Here is a 23,563-nt window from a genome sequence, read left to right as displayed (position 1 = left end):
GATGTTAATAGAAGCGATAGGCAAAAAATAAAGAGCGAGCCGTCTAATTTAGCCTTTTCCTGCTCGGGAGGCCGTAATGCAGCTGACTAACCTTGAAGAGCAGGCTGTTGTGTTAATCAGTGATGCCCTTGAGCTGTCCTAACCATTTCAGTTTCCAGTTTCCTGAAGAGTTGCTCTTCCCAAGGTGCAGTTTTGTCTTGAAGAAATACCGACTTGTAGCGCTGTATGAAAACACACCAGCATACATAGCAGAAACCAATTCCCTCGGCAGCAAACAAGGAAAGGATTTTTATCGTTTATACTGGATATACTCCAAGAATTCGCTCTTCAGTTTAGTTTATTATCTTTCCCCACAGTGTGGAATATTCAATTAAACCTTCTCTCAAATTGGCCATAACTTTCGATGAAAATTAAAGCAGTTCTGTTTAGGTAATGGTATCTGTCATCGGGCTTAATGTTCAGAGAGAATAGGAACGGTTTCACCTGTTCATGTGAATTAACCTCAGCTGACATTCTTCATGTTTCAATTCCTGAAAAGCACAGAAAGACAATAAGCGTGTAGCATCCTACTGGATGTGCTGGCTCTCAGGTTTGGCATACGGGAGGGACACAAAAAATATACTCTTCGGTTGGAATGTATTTAAATTAATCTGTCTTTTTTTTAATGGATTTTGTGATTCACTAGGAAAAAGAATATATATCGCTCTCACCAGAAGCTGGGATAGCAGAATGTTCTGCTAAATTATCTACCACATTCTGTCCAACAGCATATGGGCATACACTTCGTACTGTGTTTAAAAATGTTTCTTTTATCATGAAATCTACTGAAATTCCCTATATCCTGCATCTTACTGAAAGAAACACATTTCTCTCAAAGGAGACAGACCCAGAGCAGAAGTACATTGGTTTCATCTGATGGAGGAGGGCGGAAAAATGCTTTTTGGTAACCAATCTTGTTTGCAACTTGTCTTAAGCTGAGGGCAGCTCAGTGTTCATTCTGGGTTAACTCATTTCAGGCTCGAGCAAAAGAAACGTAACTCAGAAAAATAAAATCTGTCACTGGGAGAGTGTCGCAACAGTTAGCTTGTCCAGAAAGGTTACTTATTGTATTTTCCCAGGATAGTAAGAAACGTGTAAGGAGTAGCACAGGCTACACGATAGCTGCTGAAAATCATAAAGAACAGCGTGAGCTAAAATAACCGAGCAGCTTTCATGTGTGTATATATACGTAGATGCACTGCTTCGTTGTTCTGTTTGGTTAAATGACCAAAAGAGAGCCTAATAAATGCAGTCTTGATAAGAAAAGCAAGGGAAAAGCCTGCTAAGCTCAGGAGCCTCCTTTTGGCATTGGTGGGCTTCTGTGGATCAACCTCCTGGTAGTATCCATCAGTGATAAACAGAAAATGTGTTATTGTTGCTTCGTGATTGCAAGTCCCTGAACATTACTGCAATAGAAATGGAGTTTCTGCTTTTATTAAAAAAAAAAAAAAAGTGTCAAATTCACATTTTGAAGTTTTCTTTGCCTCCACAAAACCAGACACTGTAATAGAGCAAATGTATTTGCCTGTTCTGACACTAAACACCTGAGACCTGTTTCCACCAGTAACATTGTAAGTTAGTCAAAAGTGGACTGTATATGACACAGGTGCTGTTGGTTTTCTGCCTGTGAGAATCTAGACAGCGGTTTGTTTTATTTATTAGTGACTATTTAGCATTTTTTGAACCACATCCTCCTTTTCTGGAAGGTCCTGCGGCTCAAGCCTTGTCACACACTATGTTAGGGTCTGGGCTGCGGTGATTTCAATCACGCATTAGCCTGTAGCGAAAGGACTCTACAGGCTGAAGATTAACTAGTTTGGACTTGCTTATCTTGGTTATACACAGGCACCAGTAAGAGAAAGAAAAAAGGCACTCAGAAGAATTTTATCTACCCAGCATTGCAAGGTTTTTCCTCTCTTCTGTTTCTCTCATATGCTGGCAGCTGCTTTCAGAGCTCTCCCTGCCTTACCCAACGCTCTTCTCTTGGAAGCAAGTAGTAGTCGCACCAGGGCTTTTCTTCTTGCTGGCTAACAGGAAGGGCAAGTGGCTTTTTGCCCTATAAAAGCTGAATGTTAAACAGTGTCAGCAGCAGGTGTTGTACTATTGGGACGGCGGTTTCGTCTGATCTTTCATGAGCTGCTCTTTTAGCTTAGGCGAATGAAGTTCTATAGTCTTTTCACCTATTTGTGACTGTTTCTACCTTCGTAGTTCTCTACCTTTGTTTTCTAAATTATATTTCGCTTACTAATTATGTGGGCAGATTGTAATGTTTCTTACAAATGTAACTCCCTACCAAACACCCCATTGCATCTTGTGGACCAGTTTCATTATACCGTAAAGACCAGTGTCTCACCGCGGGACGCTCCATAATGGTCTGGGCCCTGATCCTGCAGCCACGTCATGTCCCGGACGTATGGGGACACGTTTGGACCCTTAGATTTGTTTGGGTGTCTGTTGCCCAACTCGAGTAGGTGAGCTGTCTGCTTTTTAATGCAAGGTGTATTTTCTGGTGATGGCAGGAGGACCAAGAATCTAACCTTTAGCGTGATGCGATACGATTGACACACCGTAATTGAAATAACAGCAAATGAGAGTGTAGCTGTAGCTGTGACAGGGACTCGATGACTTGAGCCTTTAACGGGGTGCAAGGCAGATGAGGCAGACGATGCAACACATACCGGAGTCGGCACGGTTCGCTAGCTGGATTACCTGCGGTGGCCCGGCTTGTGCCTGTCCCGGCGCGATCAAGCTCCTTGCCTATGGGAGTTGAAGCAACTCTCACACATGACCTGAGCACCAGGCCAGCTTCTCTATTTTACCATTGGAAAATGGATAAATTAAAATGTATTTTAATTCTCTTGTTTTCAAACAAGAATGTAGTACTCGGAGCTATAATCTTTATGGGCCAGATTGTAATATTTTTTCTTACAATGAATGAGACCGTTTGAGGAGTGAAGCAGCCCTTGGTCTCAGAAACAAGTCAGGATATCATAATCTAGCCCTGTACGCTTTATGGTTATTATCCTCTTTTTCTGCCGGCAGCTGTAAGTTGCATACAGGTATAATTTAAAGCTAAAGATTATGTGAAATGTGTTTTGAATAGTAGATGAGTCTCAGTCAGATATCGTTAACATATAATTAGAAATAAAGATAAATACAACCGATATGACTGTATGCTTAGTGCATTCTCTTTTGTGGCGGTGCCTGAGGGAGGAGACACAGGGGAGAGGTTGCTCCATTATAGTCTTACTGGCAAAGTCTCTCTGAAAAGTTTTCTCCCCAGAGTAAAGAGCTATTGTTCTGTCCCTAATAAATCCAGCTGATTTCCCAGTGCTGGGGGATATGAGGGCTCTTCACATCCATTCTCACTCTCCTCTTATTGGGAAGATGCATTGTCTTCTGTTTGTTCCTTTTTTCCTTATTTTTTGTACCTCTCGTCATCTTCATATTTTATTTATTCAGTCTCCCCTGACCCATACCCACAAAATTCCTGCATGTCCATCAAGATGGACTTCTGGCAGTAGAGTTGACGGCAGCGTGGCTTCCTGGCCAAAGTGATGCCCGTGCTCACATCCCTGCAAGTCCCTGCCCTCGGCAGCAGGGGAGCCGCGGGTACCGGCAGCAGCACCCGATGGCCCGTGCAGTTGCCCCTTGCCCCTTCCAGTATTCAGTTAAATACTGGAATATTTCAATACTGTGCAGGAAATTTGCATTTTCATGCTTTTTTTTTCTTTTTTGTAGGTAGTCAAAGATGCTTTAAATCTTTCTTTATTTACTTCATGTTGTATTTTCAAGCACCCGATGGCCCGTGCAGTTGCCCCTTGCCCCGCCGGTGCTCTGCAGGGACAGAAGTCTGCCATAAAGATGATGGAGCAGTCAGAAAATGTTCAAGCAAGGCTCCTTCCGTTCAGCTAAAAGACAGAAAGTCTTTACTTTCTGTAGCTGTATTTAATAATGAGGTTTTTAAATTTAAAATATTTCAGTGTTTAAAAGTGAAGCTAAGCATTCTGACCTGTGCTATCACAGTAGGATCATGGCTGTTCCCTTTTGTTTGAACTTTGGGTAAAGTTTCAATCTGTGCTCTACTTAGCGCACAAATGATTTCTTGAATGTTGATTCAACATGAGGTTCAATGGCTTTTGGAAAAAAATCTGACTGTTCTAAAAAAAAAGTGTCATTATCACATCTTTTCTAGGGTAAGTGGTGCACGACCTCTTGCTGCTATGATACTATTTTATATTTTAATACTGGGTACCTGGAGATTCCATCAAGTATCTGTCACATTTTTCCTCTGTTTAATGCAGCCGACAACACACTGCACGGGCCAGTTTTCCTTCAGGAGCCCAACAGCGTGATCTTCCCCTTGGATTCAGAGGAAAAGAAAGTGAAGCTGAGCTGTGAAGTAAAAGGAAACCCCAGACCAACCGTTGGGTTTGTTGAATCTTTAACTACTCTTTAGCACACTCTCCGCGCTACAGCAGCATCCCCCACGAGCCTCTCTCCTGCGTGCAGCGTGCGGTGTAACTCGGTGATGCCCCTGAAGTCTACGACAGTGCTGATGACAAAAAACCAGGCATCAGGAAATCGCCACGTATTGCAACGCAATGCAAAAGTTGGACAAGAGTTCAAAAAGCTTACAAAGGGATTATAAATATTCTTGGCTCCCCGATTAACCATGCTTTTCCATAAATGTGGAAAAAGCTCTTAATTGTTTTCAACTTTAGTAACTGCTTTGGGACGCTTTGAAAAAAGATGTCGTACTGCCATGGTGATGCTGCTGTAAATCATTTAGGCTGCAGGTTTTTTTCCTTTAGTGCCTTTCTCATTTTGTTCACCGAAGTAAATGCCACTCTGAAACCGATTAGAGTCATCAGACCTCAGCCACCGTGCTGTCTTCTGACACAACTGACTATTTAATGCAATAGACTCTGCTGATTCACTGGTGCAAACATATTCCAATTGTTTCTCTGTACGGTCTGGCAAAGGGAGCTGCTGTGCAGCTGCGGCTCCCTCTCATGCTCCATCGAGGGCTGGTGGGGATGAGGGTTGCTCTAACTGGGGCAACCTGGTGTTGGGATTTCTCAGTGCCCCGGTTTGTGACAACATTTGCTGTGAGTGAATTGTCTTAAATTTAAAAACCAACAGCCAGCAATTCAAGAGAGGAAAAGAAATCTCAGTGGACTTGAATGGTTTAAAAATCCTGTTTCTGGGACTTCCCCTTGCAAAATGATTAATTCCAAAGAGCAGCAGCAGTAGTAACTACAGAAGCATTAATCATATCAGAGACTGAAATATATGTCAAGGATATTGCTCTTTCAGTTAAATACTGGAATATTTCAATACTGTGCAGGAAATTTGCATTTTCATGCTTTTTTTTTTTTTGTAGGTAGTCAAAGATGCTTTAAATCTTTCTTTATTTACTTCATGTTGTATTTTCAAGCACCCAAGTGTATCCATTAATATTAGCAGAACTTAATTTTGGCATTTTGTGCTATAGGTGGAAGTTAAATGGAACCAGTATTGACATCGGTATGGATTACCGCTACAGCGTGGTGGAAGGCAACCTGTTGATCAATAATCCCAATAAAACCCAAGATACTGGAACATACCAGTGTGTAGCAACAAACCCGTTTGGAACGATTGTCAGCAGAGAAGCAAAGCTTCAGTTTGCTTGTAAGTAACAAGGCAGCCTCCGTTCCTGCAGCACGCCAGAAAAACTGTGAGAGCAACGCCTGCTTTCCTAACCTTTTCTAACGCGTTACGTACTCTTTCTCTACTGTGGAGTAGAGAAAACACCTGGATTTAGAGGGGAAATGTGAATAAGGAATGGATGCCTTGGTTTATTATTTTTTAGCTAAAATTATATGTAGTATGCAGGGTAAAATGTCTCATTTCTTGAGAAAGAGGCCACCTAGGAAAGTGTCTGGCAAACAGGTTCTCGCCACTGATTTTTCATTTCCTTGGAGAATTAAAGCTTCAAAATATTTGAAAGAGCATACTCTTTGTAAGGAATAAATTCACAATGACAGTTTTCACAAGTCCTGCATTTCAGTACTTAGGTACAAGTACTTTCAGGTATGGGTGATATTTTGTAACTCTGCGTACATGGGAAAACAGGCTGCTTCTTATTTATTTTGGGTTAAATTCCGAGTTGCAGCTTCTTGTCAAAACATAAAGATAACAAAAGACACAGGTCTTGATGTGAATTAGCATTACATGAAACTATGAAAAGCCATTTTGAGGTACAGAATAAAGTCTGTAAGAGCAGGGAAATGATAATGCAGGACCACGAGTCATCTTTTTTCTCATGTAGTTGCAAAAGTAGGAAAGATAGTTAGGGCATAGATATGTGGGCTTATTCATCCGTCATCTCTGTGATTTCTCTGTGCCGTTGTCCTGGGAGGTGTGTACAAAGCAGCTTAGTAATTACAGCAGGACCTACTATGAAATATCCTTGCGTGCGCCTGCAGGAGCTCAAGGCAGTCTGTTCCCAGACATGAAGCCATCAGTAACAGTGAGCTGGGCTTTCGGTAGAGCTTAATGAAAGATGCTTTTCACCGACTGGTAAGAGAAGTTGATGTGCTCCAGGTACAAAAATAAAAAAGGTAAAAATGCCAATAAACACCGGGTTCACACAATATAGAGAGGCGATTTGTAATGGGAAATATTACTCTGAGCAAAGTCAAGTCCTCTGTCTCCCCACATAGATTACAATATATTATCCATCTGCTTATGACCTGCTTGTGTTTTTCCATGACTGAAGGTGAGTTTTCACGCTGGGTGGGTAATGAACAGCTTCCTGAAGACCAATCTCATCACTCCAGGTTTCAGTATGTCAAGGTGATTGCTTCATAAATACTGCGTTGGTCTGCTCTCCGGAGACCACGTTTCACAGCAAGCTCCATCTTACAGGTTGTGGCCTTCTGCTAGCTCTCAGGGTGAGCCTGGGGAGCGTTGTTCAGAGCACCCCTTGGCTGGGCTCGTGCCGTTTGCTGAAGTCAGCCCAGGCGAGCTGGGTGCCGGGTTGCAGCTCCTCAGATGCTGCTCCCAGGCTTCAAAGGGACTAGGAGGGAGGATGCTGCTGCTGGCAAGTGCAGTTGCCACTCACCACTTGAGTGGAAATGCATCGTCTTCCTTGCTAGTTTATATTCTTATGCACTAAATAACCAGGAGCTTGCAAACGCGGAGAATTCTGCGGGAAAACTAAGAAACTGTCAACCTTTTGCATTTTATCTTTGCTTCAGATACAGAGTGTTTATTAAATTCTGATTAATTTATCTATCTTGTTGAATGATACATCTGGAAAAATCTTCAAGTGTTATAGTTTACCAAATACAAATTTGGTTTGACCGATTCTAGTTAAGAAGATTGAATTCAAAACCAAAGCTTGTTCCTTTCCAGTTAAAGTAGTGATGAGGAACTTGAATAAACGTGTTATTTTTTATTCCTAAAATTTGTTTTAGATTGCTGAACCAGCATAATTAGGTTAGAAACATTTGGATTAAATAAAAATTAGCATTTATCAAGGTAGGCTCTGTGCTTTCACAAAACAGTAAGTCATTTTGTCTCATGTAATCAAAGGGATTGCAACCAGAATTGGATAAATTATGAAATGCAGAGTGTTTTAAGTTCATTACAAAAGCTCTGCCTCCAAGAACCAATAAAAAGTGGCTACCTGTAGTAGTAATGTGTGTTTTTCAGCCTTGACATGCAACATGTGCGGCTGCAGTAGCCCCGCTTAATGTAAGTGCTTGCTTATATGTGGTTTTATTCCAAACGGGATCATTTTTGAATGGCCTTCTCTAGGTTCTGTGTGGAATACCCGGAGACACTGTATGGGGAGGACCCTTTCTAGCCACTGGAGAGCTCTTAAGCCTCAGGATTGTGCTCTCAGGATTTTTCCCTTTTATCAAGTAGTTTTCCTTGAATTTACAGCCTTGTCTGGCCCCTAGAGAGCACGTGCAGTCTCTGACCCAGCTCCAGCACTTCAGCTCGGTCTCTGACGCCCGCTGTGTTACCTGTGGTGATTTAACTGGGGAAAGCCATTTGGTTAGAGACTCGGGACTGAACTGCTTAACCTGTCCGTAGCTTCTCCCCTCGTCCGAGCAACCCCTTATTTTCCGGCCTGATCGGTTTGTTGTGTGATTTTCATGTTATCTCATTTTTATTTCTGAGGAAATCTCTTGAGGAAAGTTACTGCTGGGTCTTTTGAGACTAATATCTGAGGTTTTGAGCTTTTATTTTTTCCGCTTAAGGGTTAAATTCTGAATCCTGGGGCATCATTAATATATGTTCATTCATTCTTCAAGGGCTGTGTTATTCTTCTCTCGCGTTTTCACTGAAGATTAAACTGCGATCTAGCTATTCAACCTCCCGTGGAGGTCAGAGAGGGTCAGCAGTTTAATTCTTGAAATATGTATTCAGGTTACAAACTCATTACGATAAAAGTGCTAATATTTTCCCCCAATACTTGCTTTGTGATATATCATTTACATTTCAAATTTGTTCTCTCTCTCTTTTTTCCCCTCCAATGCTAGTTGTCTCTGAAATGGAACATATTTTCAGAAAGTAAGGAATCTGCTGTGCCACAGTAACAGAATGTGGATTAATGATACCCTAAGCCCGGTGCTTATGGCAATATAGGCTTTCAGAAAATAAAAAAAGCTTTAAACTCTGAGCATGGATTCTAATAATGGCTTTTCCAAAATGATATATGAAAACACAGCTGAACTAGATTAAATTATGTGCTTTTTATTTTAGGGGATGGGGCTTAGCTTGACAATTTATTCACTCTACTGTAGTTTCTGTTTGGCAATAACACTGTAATCAATAAGAAGTTATGCCTGGAAAGTGGTGCAGCTCTGATGCTGCAGTTTAGAGATGTACCCACCTATTCAGACATATGATTTAAGCTGTTTACTGTGGCCCGAATCCTGCTTCCGTTTCAGTCAAAGATAAAACTTGTATTGATTTTTAGTGGCACCAGAGCTGGACCGTACCACTCAGAAGACACAGAATTTGCAAGCTGTTCCGCGTGCGCAGCTCCCGTTCTCTTTGGCATGATTCGAAGGCGCTGAGCAGCTCGTGGCTGTGGGCAGGAGAGTGGTACCGCTCGGTGCAGGGCGGTTCTCCGGGAGCGGGATGCGATTTTAAAGAGCATCCTTGCCACGTTATTTCTACTGACTGCGAAGTAGTTTACAAAATGAAACATTACTGCACACGGGTGCTGAAAGTTGCATTTATACCCGTATGTCTGTAGGCATAAAATCACAAAGTTGAGTCCTGGGAAAGGCGTCAAGAGCTTGTCTGTCCCTGATACGAGGCAGCATCGATGCCCTTCCCTGGAGAAGCTTGCCAGCCTCTTCTGCACACCATTTGCAGGCCCTTCTCGGGAATGTGTATTTGGAGGACTGCATAGTAAGATTTAATTTCCCTTATTTTGGTTGTATCTGCTAGTCCTAACCTTACCTGCTAGTGATAATCTTACCTACTAGCAGCTGCTACTCATCATCCAGAGTATGCTTGTGCTCCATGCCCTGTGCGGGTAATGGCCCAACTGAACCTGTTCTTCCCCCTTCCGTTGGCCGCTGGCTGTGGTAGATGGGGGAGCATTGTGCTTTTGGGAGGGTGAGCCTGGCGCCTTTTCACCAGAAATATCTTTGCCGCAGCCCCCGGTCTGTCGCCATGTGTGGGTGACCATGGAGAGTGCCAGCTTGCACGTGACTCGTGACTCTTGTCTGCTGTCTTTGGGTTTGCTCTTGCAAGAAGAGGGTCGGATTGTCAAAGCTGTTCAAAGTGAGCAACACTGGTGGAAGTGGGTTCAGAGGGAATAAGACTATGTGAGGTTTTCCCTTCTGTTTTCAATTCTGTGCAAAGAGGTGTCCGGATCTTGTCTTTATGATCACATTGATGTGGTGGGATGAGCGAGACGGGACTCTCCCCAGCAAGAGAATGGCAATTATTATCTTACCTTTCACCTGGTTTATGAGCACCTATAGAATAACATCTTTAATTAGAGATTAACTTTGATATTTATTTAACTTTGCTGAGGCCGCAGTTTATTTTTTACCACCAAAGCTTTGGAGCCAGGCGTTTTTGCACAGCTCCAGGAGCAGTGCGGAGGGTCAGCCCGGGCACCCCTTTGCCCCCTGCCCCGGGGGCAAAACAAACCCTCCGGAGAGCGGGTGAGTAGCCATGCAGTAGCTGTTGCCTTTCTCATCAGTACCAATGTTTGTCACATGCTGTTGATTGTGAAATGAGTATCCAAAGAGGAAAATCGAGTTGAAATCAGTGCAGTTTTTCAGTCATACCATTGTTTTGCCCCCCGTTGTTGTAAAAACTGCCTTAAAGTGATGTCTGTGAAACACGAGCCGTTAGAGAAACGGGATCTACTTTTCAGGGATTTTTAGCATTTTGCACATTATCGCACCCCACGCTGGGAGGACGGTTGGTGTCCTCCTTCCTGCTCTGCACAGGCATGCTTCTCTGAAATGGGTCTTTCCAACCTGTAGCAATATTCTGTGAAGGCGTTTCCTTCAAACCTGTAATTTAACAGGTCCGTGCAGTTGGCAAAAATGATACTGAGATGTCCAGGGGGATGAGGCACCAATTTTTAGGACAGAAATGAGACCCCGGGAGAGGGGATGACGGGGCTGAAGGGAGGTGTCCTCAGGGGATGCTGGAGCAACAGCAGCAGCAGCAAAACATCGCTGTGCTGCCCTGGGGACCCCCGGGCTGTGGGCAGACGAGGTGACGTGAAAGGGGAAGGGTCTCCTCCTCCTCCTGCAGACAGCCCCGCTCAAGCAAAACGGCTGAGTTTGTGCGTGGAATTTAGCCTGGGCTGTTTTGCTGTGTTTGAAGATTAAACCATGCCTGGAGGGCAGGGTTTGCAGGTGGGCTTCCCTCCGCCGCTAGCCGGGCCAGCAGCCTCAGACTTACCTTGCGGAGGTTTTTCCATTGGATTATTCATTTATGGAAACTCTAACTTTCTTCTTCGTTACCATGAACATGCTCCTAGCTGCAGGGAATCTATTGTTTCTGGAAACTGTTTCCCCCCACGCTTTATTAGAAGAATTTGTTTTATAGAAGTGTTACACATGAATTAGCAGCTAGGACTCAGCACTGTACAGTGCAAATGGTAGCAGAAAATACAGTAATAATGTGGTTGTAATGAGAATACTTTGGAGCTTTGACCTACCATCCCAAAATAATTTCACTGTGATGGTGGAAAACAAAAATTACTCCCAACGTTATACTGAAAAGGACTTTTCTTCAATAATCCCATTGCTGGAATGATTCCTGTTATATCTTGTACCCGAGCAAATACCATAATTTTTGCTATTAGTTGCTAAGAAACAAATTATAATTGCTGCTCAAATTCTTCACTGTTGCACCCTCTTATTGCCCTGAAGTGCATTCATTTTCTTTTTGGAGATTAAATGATCAATGAAGTAATTCTTTCAAGAACAATTAATAATGAAAACATTTTCAGAAAACCACCAAAGTATCTGCTTTGCTTTGCCTAAACAAACACGCACGACAACAATCGCATTGATTGATCAATGAAGCGACGCGCTGCCGCGTGGCTGAATGAGGCGTTCGGCACGCAAATTAAATCATTTCCGCAGTGATTACTAACGTCTGAGCGTTGAGAAAAGATGATGTGTTTTAAACCTCCTGGAAATCAAGGAGGCAGAGGGTTTGGGTTGGTTGTTTTCAGGGGTCGGACCGCAGCTGGGACGGCGGGTGTGCGCGGCTCCGCTCGTCCCTCGGCAGCCCGCCAGTCACCCCTGCTCGTCCCCAGCGTCAGGTTTATTTTTGCAAGGTTTTTCTGCTTGCGAAGGGCAGAAACCCAGTTCAGCACATTTTCCTGGTTCCGTCCTTTTTCTGGTTCTCTGTGAGACCACTTGTGACAAGCCCCGGCCGGGATGGGAGTCTTTAGCGTCCTGCGCGGGAGCTGCCCCCCTGCAGTAAGATGGGAGAAGCGCCCGTGCCTGCCTGCGCCCAGCGTGCCTGCCTGCACCCAGCGTGCCTGCCTGCGCCCAGCGTGCCTGCCTGCACCCAGCGTGCCTGCCTGCGCCCAGCGTGCCTGCCTGCACCCAGCCTGCCTGCCTGCGCCCAGCCTGCCTGCCTGCGCCCAGCGTGCCTGCCTGCACCCAGCAGCTATGCCTGCGCCCAGCAACTATGCCTGCACCCAGCGTGCCTGCCTGCACCCAGCGTGCCTGCCTGCGCCCAGCGTGCCTGCCTGCACCCAGCCTGCCTGCCTGCGCCCAGCGTGCCTGCCTGCGCCCAGCAACTATGCCTGCACCCAGCCTGCCTGCCTGCGCCCAGCGTGCCTGCCTGCACCCAGCGTGCCTGCCTGCGCCCAGCGTGCCTGCCTGCACCCAGCAGCTATGCCTGCGCCCAGCAACTATGCCTGCACCCAGCGTGCCTGCCTGCACCCAGCGTGCCTGCCTGCACCCAGCCTGCCTGCCTGCGCCCAGCGTGCCTGCCTGCACCCAGCAGCTATGCCTGCGCCCAGCAACTATGCCTGCACCCAGCGTGCCTGCCTGCACCCAGCGTGCCTGCCTGCACCCAGCCTGCCTGCCTGCGCCCAGCAACTATGCCTGCGCCCAGTGTGCCTGCCTGCACCCAGCGTGCCTGCCTGCACCCAGCCTGCCTGCCTGCGCCCAACGTGCCTGCCTGCGCCCGTGCCTGCCTGCACCCAGCAGCTATACCTGCACCCAGCGTGCCTGCCCGCACCCAGCGTGCCTGCCTGCGCCCATGCCTGCCTGCACCCAGCGTGCCTGCCTGCACCCAGCAGCTATGCCTGCACCCAGTGTGCCTGCCTGCGCCCAGCAGCTATGCCTGCACCCAGTGTGCCTGCCTGCGCCCAGCAGCTATGCCTGCGCCCGTGCCTGCCTGCACCCAGCGTGCCTGCCTGCACCCAGCAGCTATGCCTGCGCCCGTGCCTGCCTGCGCCCAGCATGCCTGCCTGCACCCAGCATGCCTGCCTGCACCCAGCAGCTATGCCTGCACCCAGTGTGCCTGCCTGCGCCCAGCAGCTATGCCTGCGCCCGTGCCTGCCTGCGCCCAGCATGCCTGCCTGCACCCAGCAGCCCTGCCTGCAGCCGCCGGACACGCCTGCCTCTGCTCCAGGGCGGGTTGGCTTTCACCCAGGTACTGAAATACCAGGCTCGGCTATGTCTTGCTCAGGTACCCCTTCTGCGTTTTCACAGCCTGGGCGTCAAATCTGCAGCTCTCCCCATAGGTTAATTCGCTTTTTCCTGGCATTTTCGTCAGCCTGCTGCATCCCGTGTGTACGGTCGCAGTTCAGAGATAACACCCCCAGCCAGCAACTGGAGTTTGCTTACACCCAGGGACCATGAATCTGCCTTAAATAGTTTAATTTTCTTAATTTTTCTTACATATTCGGGAAGTGGGTTTCTTAATATGGCCTACTTTCCCGTACGCACCTCAAAAATGTCTTTTGCCGTCTCACTTTTTCCCTCTGACGCCTTTCAGAGCCTCTGCACGTCCAGGCCAGACAGCGGGTTTCATTGTGGTGCCCAGGAGCAGCGCTGCGGCAGCAACAAATGGCACCGTGCTGCAGAGGGTCTGCTCTGCTTCGTCTGGCTGACCTTCCTATTTCGGTTTCCAGGGAGACTGAAAATTACACTTCCCAGATGTACAGGACACATTTTAAATTCTAGGTCCAATAAATAAATCCGTTTGGGTACAGATTCTCTGGTAAGAGAGACTTCCTAAACTTTTCATTCTTCCTGAAGAAACAGTTGGTTTTTAGTTCTTGCAACTTGGCAGGTAAAGCATTATTTTGGAGCTTGCGTGTGCACTTCTGTCCACTGCCGGACACCCAGTCTTCCCAGGTTTCCCCAGTCCCACCGAAGTGGCTGGGACGTGCTACCCATCCCTGCTTCCCTCCACGCACTGTGATAGACATGGAGCTGTCAGGTCACAGCTTGTAAGAGTTGGGCACAAGCTATTTGTGGTGTCCCCATTTCTGCAAAGTTAGAATGATAAAATTGTCTAGGCCATCAGATAAGATTTGGGGCTAATTATGACAAATTTGGCTCAAGAGTGTAATTTCCTGTACGCGTGTCGAGTCCCTGATTCTTCCTCCAGTGTCCTTTAAAGGAAAAATACCATTTGTGTCGATAAAATGCCTGATGGCCTTATCCAGAATCAGACACTCCTACTGCTTGGGCCCCCAGAACTGGGTTTGGTGTGATGCCGGGTGTGCTCCTGACAAGGGAACAAGCGAAGTTATTTGACGTTTCCTACATGCGCAGGTTTCCCAATGTTTCTCTCTTTTGCTGAAATCTTAACTCAGTTGTGCAAAGTGCGGTCGTCGGTGTTAGGGAACCGGCTCCCAACCTCTGCACCTTTGCCGCGCAGTCTCCCATGGGCAGAAAACTAGGCTAAGCCTCACGCTAGCTCTTCGTTTTTCTTTTTTGGATGACTAGGACCAACAGGGAGTATCTGACAGAGGATGGATATATAACCTACTTTGCTTTCATCTGTGATAGAAGGACCCTTAGAACAGAAACACAGGATTTATACCTGCTTTGTTTCCACCCAAGGGTTATAAATAAGATGAATACATTATTACCTAAAGCAGTGGCAGGGCATTTGTAAATGATCATCGCACCTTCTCTCAAAGCTTGTAAGCCTGCAGCGTCGTTTCGAAAGCGTATTTCGGTGTATACCACGCAGAAATTGTGCTGCTGAGAGCAGGGAGCGTTGCACGGGGCAGTGTCAGCGGGCTGTGACCGGGAGCTGCCGCAGCGTCTCCGGGCATCGCAGCGGAGTGAGCGTAAGATCGCGGGTCGGTCGCAGCACCACCGTTTATTTTCTGGTTTAGACATTTAGGGAACAGCAAGGCACAGGCTTGACTGGTTTTTCCCATCTCTCTCCATATTCATTAATTTCGTCTTCAATGTGTAAAATAACATATCTTCAGAATTATTTTTCTTACATCGAGGGGCAGGATCTTTAAGAACTAAATGTAGATTCAGGTGTTTGTTTAAAATGAACCCTTAAACGTACTGATTTGGTCCCAGCGTGACAAGGTCCAATGATGTTAAGCTTTCCTTGCAAAAATCTCTGCTGTTACATGAAACACTTTTTAATCTTGAGAAAATTATCTCTGTGTTACATCACGTCAGGGTGCTGTGGGAAACTCTGACTGGACCTGGAAGGAAATAAAAAGAGAGATTTCTTGTTTTTTGTGATACTCTGAATGAAGCAGTCAGTATTCAGATTCAGAGCCCAGGTTTTAGGGACAATTTCACTTTGAAATGGAGTAGGTCCCTCTGCATTTTGAAGATCTTCTTACCTTAGGCTTAGTCGGTCATTTTGACACCTCCCTGTTAATTTATTACCACCCTTCCTTTTACACGCTCAGTGCGTAGGCCATAAAGAAAGTGGTGTAAAGCTCCCACGGTAAGCTAAGGAGAGAGCAAGACTTTGTCTTTCCTCCCTTGCTTTCCCTGTGGCTTCGTGCAGGATCTGATGCTGGGCTATTTATCAGCAGTATTTCCCGTTCTCTCTCTCACTCCTGAAGCCTTTGCAGCTTACCTGCATTACCAGCAAGGTGGTTCCCGTTGGTGGCTGTTAGGCTGCTTACCGCTAGCTTACTAGAGAATCTATCCTGCTCTTTGAAGGCTAAAACCGAGAATGAAGATAGGAGTATGCTGTGAATATTAGTGTGTCCTTAGTAGTAGCATTAATCCCCTGACTGTGACTGTATTTACGGAATATTTCTCTGAGCATTTTTTCTTAAAGCTGGGGATCGGAACGGTTGAAGAGCTATATTAGAGTTTCATTTTGGCATAACTTCAGAATATAGCCCAGCTACCTTCGTTGAATACAGTCGTATCTCTGCAAATCACTGACGTCCAGTTGTCTTACTCTGATGACAGCTAGAAGGGCGCATAAATAAGAAAGGAAAATGAATTGCAAATTTAAATTATTGTTTTGACAATAAATGAAATAGCCTGGAAATGTAGGTGCCAATATAAAGCAGTATCATTGAGAGTGCAGCGACCCTTCAGGGAACTGGGTTATTCAATGAGATTGAACCATACTTTCTTGAAAAGACAAAATGGGATATGACCAACTGAATACTCATAAATATAAAAGACATCTTTCCTTCTTGACTTACAGATAATTATTAAGATCTAATAAGGCTATTTCCTTTGAATTTTAATATTTTGAAATTTTGATTAAGAATCACATAGAGACTTTGACAGCAATATAATCATAAGCAGCCAGGATAGACCTATGCTGTGTCCCCAGTCGGTGGTCCCCGGTCGTTATTTCACACACACATCAGTGCTCGCCAGGCTTTCGTCATGCGGGAATGAATTTGGGGCATCTTTTCCCTAACAATTAATCCCTGCCGGCTCACTCTCTCCATTACAGCCATTGGAGGTATGGCAGGTCTGTGAACGGTTGCCGTCCAGGCAATCTGTGATGAGATTCAAACCACATAAACATCTGTGGTTGCAACTAAAGCTTCTTTTGATTCAGGTTCTTTCACATTACAAGTCTTTCCAAACATCTTGCAAAAACTGATTCTAGGGTGGCACAAACGTCTGAAGAGCTGTAAGCATACGTTTTTGTGACATATTGTAATCACTTTTTCTGGTCTTTTAGGTCCATCTGATAGAGAATAAGATAAGGAATCAGGAGTTCTTTGTTATTTTCTCAGTTATTAGGATGCTTCTTGTAAAGCCTCCCCTTTTGGCTCGAAATTCTCTCGTCTGTCGAATGAAATAATGCTATTTACCTAGCTTGAAGAAATAATTATTATCTTTAGGTTGATCCTTGCTGATTCTATATCAATGTGAATCGGTATTGTCTTTAAATGTATGGAAAATAGCAGTTACAGAACCCCCTGGTCAAGCACAAGACTACACCAAAAGGCAGAGGTGGACTCTGTAAGAAAATGTCTGCTCCTGCTGATGGGATGTAAGGCCAGTGCAGAACAATTTTATCCTAGTGTCTCTAGCGTTTGCTTTTTCATTGTTGTTTTTTTTCTTTCCTAATTTCTTCTGGAAGGCAAAACCAGGGAGCCGGTCTTGGCATGCAAAGGACAGCAGAGCTTTAAATATGTTTGTCAAAAGTTGTCCCATGTTAGTTTTCTTGTCTGCAACAAACGTGACTGCCATTTCATAATTCATTAGAAGTGAGAGATGAACAGAATGGAAAGATGTCTCCTCTCTAAGAGATGCTGCCTGGCATAATAATGTACGTTTCCATAGGCAAGCTGAACCACCAGATATCCTCTGAGGACCAGGATCTCTGGGGGGTCTTTTTTGTTTGTGTTTCTATCAAGCAAAGGGAAGTTTTTCTTTGAAACTTCCAGCTCAGCAAGCTTGTGTCACATTATTTTACATTATTTGGGGTCTGTATTTGCATTCATTTAGCTGCACAAAGTAGGAAGAGCAGAGCGTGCTCCAGTGGGGTACACGCAAGGCATCTGCAATGTTAATGCTCAGCTATGAAGTGAGAGAGGGCAATGCAGTATCTCCTGCCGCCCACAGAAGTACTGCTTTCTGCCTATTGCAAAATCATCTGTGCTGGAAGAGAGTGTGTGAATAACGCTTTGTTTTGCTAGGAAAATATAAAAAAATTCTAGGAGTAAACTAACTCTGTTTGAGTCAACCCAAGGGGAAATGTCTGCCCAGATTTTCCAGATTAAAGTAATAAAAAAAAAAAATTCTGAGTCCTCAGCATTTTGTCTCAAGCAGAAGAGTTGCTTCAAAATGAACATTTGAAATATTTCCTATAGAAAGAAAATAAACAGGCAGCTTTTATGAAATGGAACATAAAGTTGAGGAGGATTTTTTTTTCCTTTTTTTGGTAACATCATAGAAGAGAGTGATTTGATTTGGGAAGAGAACAGTGGGTGCCTTGCAGATATTGCTAAGGGCCCTTGTTGCCCAGTAAGATGAGTGGTATGAAGGAAGGCAAAAAAAGGACTGGGGCTGCCTTGTTGCCTATTTGGAAGCAAGGACCAAATCCCAGCAAGGTGCTGAGGATTAGTGTGCCAGGAGGAGGCACCCGGTGAGGACAAGCAGCTCATGCTCGGTGTGATGGAGGAGGAGAAAGCAGTCTGAGCATGGCGTGAGGGTCTGTGACTCCCGCAGCTGCGTGTTGGCCGGCAGCATTGGTAATGCTCAAAGAAAAGCTGTCATGGTCTTTGGGATGCAAGGTGAAACCCTGAGAAGGTATTTTAGCCATGTGGGTAGACAAATCTGTCTTTGATAGATGGTGGTCAGAAAGACTTGTCAAGGTTTAACCATAGTCTCAATATGAGAACCTAGATAGAGACGTCAAAGTCCAAGATGTTACATAGGTCAGAGATGTGAGTGACAGGAAGAGCAGGGAGGGCTTGCAGGGAAAACAAGATCTTGGCTTGCATACCAACACACCAGCTTTCTCCTCTCCTAACCCAAGCGTGGTTGTTGCAGCTCACTCCTGGCTCAGATGGAGCCCTTCTCCCTGGCAAGAGGCAGCGTCCTCCTCTGAGGACATCTGGTTTGAGTTCAAACCTGCGCCTCCTCCAGCAATGCGTCTCTTCTCATCGTGTAGCTAAGTTGAGCTTTCAGAGCAAACCCCATCGTGAAAAACTTCCAGCTGCAGATGCCCCCACAGCAAAGACTCATCTGAGAATTTTTGCATATTGTGAGAACGTTAGCAGTTTATGTGGAGGAAAGATCAGGGGAAGGAAAGGTCTAGAAGTCCAAACTGGACCTGGCCACTTGGTAAAGATGCACAGGCAGTACCTTGTTTAATGTCCACAGTAATAAAGTCCAAGCAAAAATATTTTCGGACAGGGTGGCAGTGTGGGGGAATGGAAAGATGTTTACCTCTATAACTTCTATTTTTTTCAGTGAAGTAGAAATCCCAGTGAAATTTCTGTTCTAAAGGTCAAATTAGAAAGCTTTCATCCCCACACTTGTAAACTATTTCTCAAATCAGTGACTCTAAAAATTATTCATTAGAACACCAGCTCTTAAACTAAAATTCTATTAAACTCTTTATCAAAGGACGTTTTATTCTGAACTGCACGGCCCGCTGTGTAGTCTTGACACAACAGCAAGGACATGGGCAGAAGAACTTAATCTTTGTGTATTTGTGAAAGGGATGACATAAAGCCCTGCTTTTAAAAAGTCAGGCACAGGTTTTATAGAGACAGTGTTTAGAGATATTAGAGCCATAAATATCAGGAGGCAAATCTTGTCATGTGTTTGAGAGCAAAAAGCTTTAATGCTTTTGTGGGTGCTAGTCATCAGTTAAAGTGCTTTCAGCCTGCCTTCATATAGATGGGCTATGATTTCTTCAAACCAATGTCCTCTAAAATCTGAAATTGATTGAGACGCACTAGAATCTCAAGACTATTTTATGGGCCAAATTAGCATAGTTTATAGTCTACAGCCAATGAAGTCATATTATTCCATGGGCAGCGATGCAAATGACTTCTGTCTCCATCTGGTTGTGTATTTTGTCCAGGATATGAAAATATGTCCTGTTGTATGTGGAGAGTTATGCAAATCTGATGAAAACGCTTTGGGAGAAGGCATACAAGCTATCTCTTGGTAGAAGCTTCTTTATTCAGTCTGAACCAGGAAAACGTGGCCAAACTCTCTGGTCGCTTTTTTTTTGTTCAACAAAGTGTCATTGCCAACCTATTCAGAATACCCTTGAGATAAGTCGTATAATCTTTAATAATAAAAATACCCCATTTACTTTGATTCAAGGACCGTATGTGACCTTAAACATCATTCTAAATCTTAGATTGCTGGGATCATCTTAAAATTGTAGAAGGAGTAGGAGAAGGCAAACGCCATTATGCTCCGTAAATCTCTTTAAGTCATGCTTGAAAATTGACTTTTGGTGTCTTGACTGTATCTGTATACATAAGTGGATTGTGCGTTTCACATCTATGAAGAAGTAACTACCCCTTACCTATATCATTAACTTACTTCCTGTATTATGGGAGCTTCGAAATTCATTTAATATATGTAGTAAAGGTGGTCTACTAAAGAATACCTGAAATTGCCAGTGAACAAGTTTTAATTTCCGGTTTGTCAATTAACAAATTTGCTTTTAACCATTCAAGTTTCTTGTAGCCAAATTACAACCAAGCCTCAAGGGTAAAATACCAAACTAAAGAGCTCAAGCATTTATACGGGCTAAAAAAACCCCATTTTTAAAAACCCTGATCAAAGGATTTGTTGATAATCTAACTGAAATATTAGTAACCTAATCAAAGACATATTTTAGTAGTTACAATGGTACTAAGGCTAGAGTGCATAGTACCCGGGATTGCGAATTCCTTTTCCCCTCCTGGCCACCAGCCGGGTGGTGTCAGCCTTCCCAGGAGGAGGCGTTGACAGCCCCTTGCCTGCCTCTGCGCTTGCTTTGTTTGGAGAGCGTGGTGGTGATGGTGGTGGGTCTCTTCCCCCAGCTGCGCCTGACTGTGTTTTATACATTAACTACTACTAGTGTATGAACTTGTTTTTCTTCATTGAGTCCTGCCTCTGTTATATCTGGGTTACTATGTAAATTTTATGTGAGTTGCGTTCCTGCTCGTGGTTCTCCGTCTTCCAGCCAAACCCGCCTTTCCTCGGTGCCAAGGTGCGTCCCTTTGGTGAAGAGGAGCTGCGGGTCGTGCTCACAGCTTGGAGGCATCTGTTTCCATCCTGCGGCCGCACCAGCAGGGCCTTTGCAGTTATCTTGTGGTTTTATTCTCGGGGTCCCGTGTTGCAGTCCCTTGCTTTTCCTTTGAGCACATACATCCTCTATCAAGGCTCATTGAATAGCTCACTCCATAGGGATAATGAGCCATTTGAAGATATAGCTAGACGTATAGATAACAGGTATTATGCTTTGGTAGCTACTTGCTATTAACGTCGACTCAGTAGAGCAATATCACTGATGTGTTATCAAATTTGCTTTACAAAAGTCTCTAGAGATAGACTTTAAGTAAAATATAGCAGTATAAAAGCCACTAACATTTTTTTTCCCTAAGCCTGAATTTTAGTCATGTTTTCTTATGGAAATTGAAATTCAGTGATGTATGAAGAAGTGCTTGATGTACGTATGTTTTCGTTAGAATATAGTAATAGGAGAAATAGTTTTGTATCAGTTAAACAAGAATAATGGATAAAAATAGCATCGACACTGCTTTTCTAATCTTTCTAATTAGAAAAAAAAGCCTTAAATGTAATGACAAAGGGTTCACTAATGGTGTACGGGTTTTTGACAGTATGCCAGTCAAGGTGATGTACCGCAGTGCTTCCTTCTACATGATGTAGTCACATAAATTGGCTTTCTAAAAGACACGCAGACACCTGTCACCATCAGTTTGAATCATTTACTATTCATGTAATTTTCTATAATATTTTTGGGTTTGTTTAATAGTTCTAAAATAACCCTCTTGCATAGAGAGTTCTCTCTTTAATTTCAGAACCGGCATAATTATGAACGCATTTTGGATTCTAAAAATATGCTACGCATTTAAAAAATAATTAAAAAAAAGAAAAAACCAAACCATGGAAACCCTCCTCCAGCAACCAAAGGCAGGCAAAACAGAGCTTAGCTCTCATAAAAAATAGGGATATCTCTGTCAAATCACCGATGACCAGAGACTTGCAGCCTCCTGAGGGAAGCTGCCTTGTTTGGGTCTGGTTCCCAGGTTGCTCCCAGTTCAGCAGCTGGGTTAGTTCCACGTTGTGGCCAATAAGGGCGACCAAGTGGGCCTCAAACGCCGTAACCTCTCTGCTCGGACGGGGGTCTTGGCAACAGAGCAATCGGTGGAGCTATAAATGAGAAGGGATACAAGCACAAAAAGCAGAGGTCAAATACTACACTGCCCTCGCCTGTGGAAACTTGCGGGAAGGTGAGCTGATCTGCTCTTGCTCGCTCGTACTCCGACGTCATCTGTGAGATATTTCTTTTGAAGAGCAAACTTTGATTTCCAGGACTTATCCAGTGGTCGCTTAGAAGAATTATTATCACATTTCATAAATAAAGTACAAACCCAAGTAGGTCCTAATAAAGGATAAAAGGCTACAGCTCTTTTGCCTTCCTCCTAATTGAATCATTTTTGTTATAAAGACTGATTTTTGTACATAAAACTCAGGGAAATTTTGCATTACTCTAGCCAAAGTTGGATAATAGTAACTGTGAAAAGCCATATGTTTTTGATTAAAATTTCCATATGCCATTTACTGAGACAAACTATCCCATCTTAAGGGGCTTTGGATTGTTTCAGATTGTTTAAGCTTTTATTAAACCACATCTGAGGTTTCGGAAGGAGGTCACTCAATGCAATATCCTACCCAAACTGAAAAGCTGATGGGATTGACAGCTGCTGCTGGCACCTTCTGGGCTTTTGAGCGTTTTTGAGGAATAAGCATCTGTATCAGACTGGCATCACTTACCAGTACCTGCGTAAGCTGTGTCACTAAATGTTAAGGCAGAGTTTTAATGGAGGCTACAGAAAAATCCAGTAACGCAAGAAAAGGCATTCAAGTTCCTGTTAAAGGGTGGGTGCTGGTGTGCACAGGCTAATAGCATATTGCACTCCAGTGCATTTCAGCATCAGATGTCAAGTTTTTGTGCAAATATTAGCTAATTAAGTCTCTTTTGAGAGACACAGTTTAAGTACTCATCCTTAGAGATGTGCAAACTTTGACTCAGAGAAGTTAAATTACTTTCCCAAAGTCGTGCAATTGCTAGCACAGTGGTGTCAGCAGTACAAATCACAGTATTTTTCACAGGTTAAATACATACAGCTTTATACTCACATCGGTCTAAGTCTGATTTAGAATTGATACTGTGGAGATGATGGAGTTTAAATGGCATCCTCACTCATTAAGTAAGGTCTGAGTAAGTGCTAATTGTGATAACACCTGCCCGTTATATTCTCCTCTCGGCACTGAAAACATTACTAATCACATCCTCATGTGATGCTGGAGTTACTGGAGCTTATACAGTATTTTTCTATTTTCAGTAGTTTTAGTATTGTGTGCTCCCAATAAGCTTTGGCAGGACATCGATCCCCAGAACTGGAAAGCATTAATATTCTCTTCCACAGTGGTTACTCTTAATTTCAACAATTGCTTTCTAAATAGAGAATGTCCAAATTAAATAGGGCAAAAACTAATATGCAAGTGTATTCTTTTCCTAACAGTCATACAAATATCTGATCTCGATTATTTGGAATGACGCATTTAAAATAAAAGCCTGATCTGCAAGTTAGTCATTGGTGCAAGTGACCGAGGGTTTCTTGTGCAGACATACGCTGCTTTGGTTAGCTAGGGTAAGTTTACATCCTTCTTGCATCTGCTATCCTTTTTGGTTCCATGAATAGAAACGGGTTTTTTTCATGGTCATATTCTGCTCAGTGCCACAAATCCCGGAGCTGTTGAACGGATATACTTTCACCAAAAGCGCACGCAGAGATCCCAGCTCCAAGAAGCAATCCTCAGTTCTGGTTATGGTTTTTTGT

At 44.1% G+C, this 23,563-nt stretch overlaps 1 protein-coding gene across 1 annotated transcript in view; it reads left to right on the top strand.

Annotated features, from left to right (window-relative positions):
• The window catches only part of LOC309408786 (contactin-4), a gene marked incomplete at its 5' end in the record, with an annotated part of 167,408 nt that overhangs the window by 32,578 nt on the left and 111,267 nt on the right, over positions 1-23,563 (top strand). Inside the window, 2 exons of the mRNA XM_082004733.1 lie at positions 4,344-4,470; positions 5,537-5,712. Coding sequence (XP_081860859.1) covers positions 4,344-4,470; positions 5,537-5,712 — 303 coding nt within the window. The remainder of the gene's footprint in view (positions 1-4,343; positions 4,471-5,536; positions 5,713-23,563) is intronic.

The sequence above is a fragment of the Phaethon aethereus genome (assembly GCF_964289735.1).
Source record: "Phaethon aethereus genome assembly, chromosome: 11".
Classification (NCBI taxonomy): domain Eukaryota; kingdom Metazoa; phylum Chordata; class Aves; order Phaethontiformes; family Phaethontidae; genus Phaethon; species Phaethon aethereus.
This window is presented reverse-complemented; position numbering and strand designations above follow the sequence as displayed.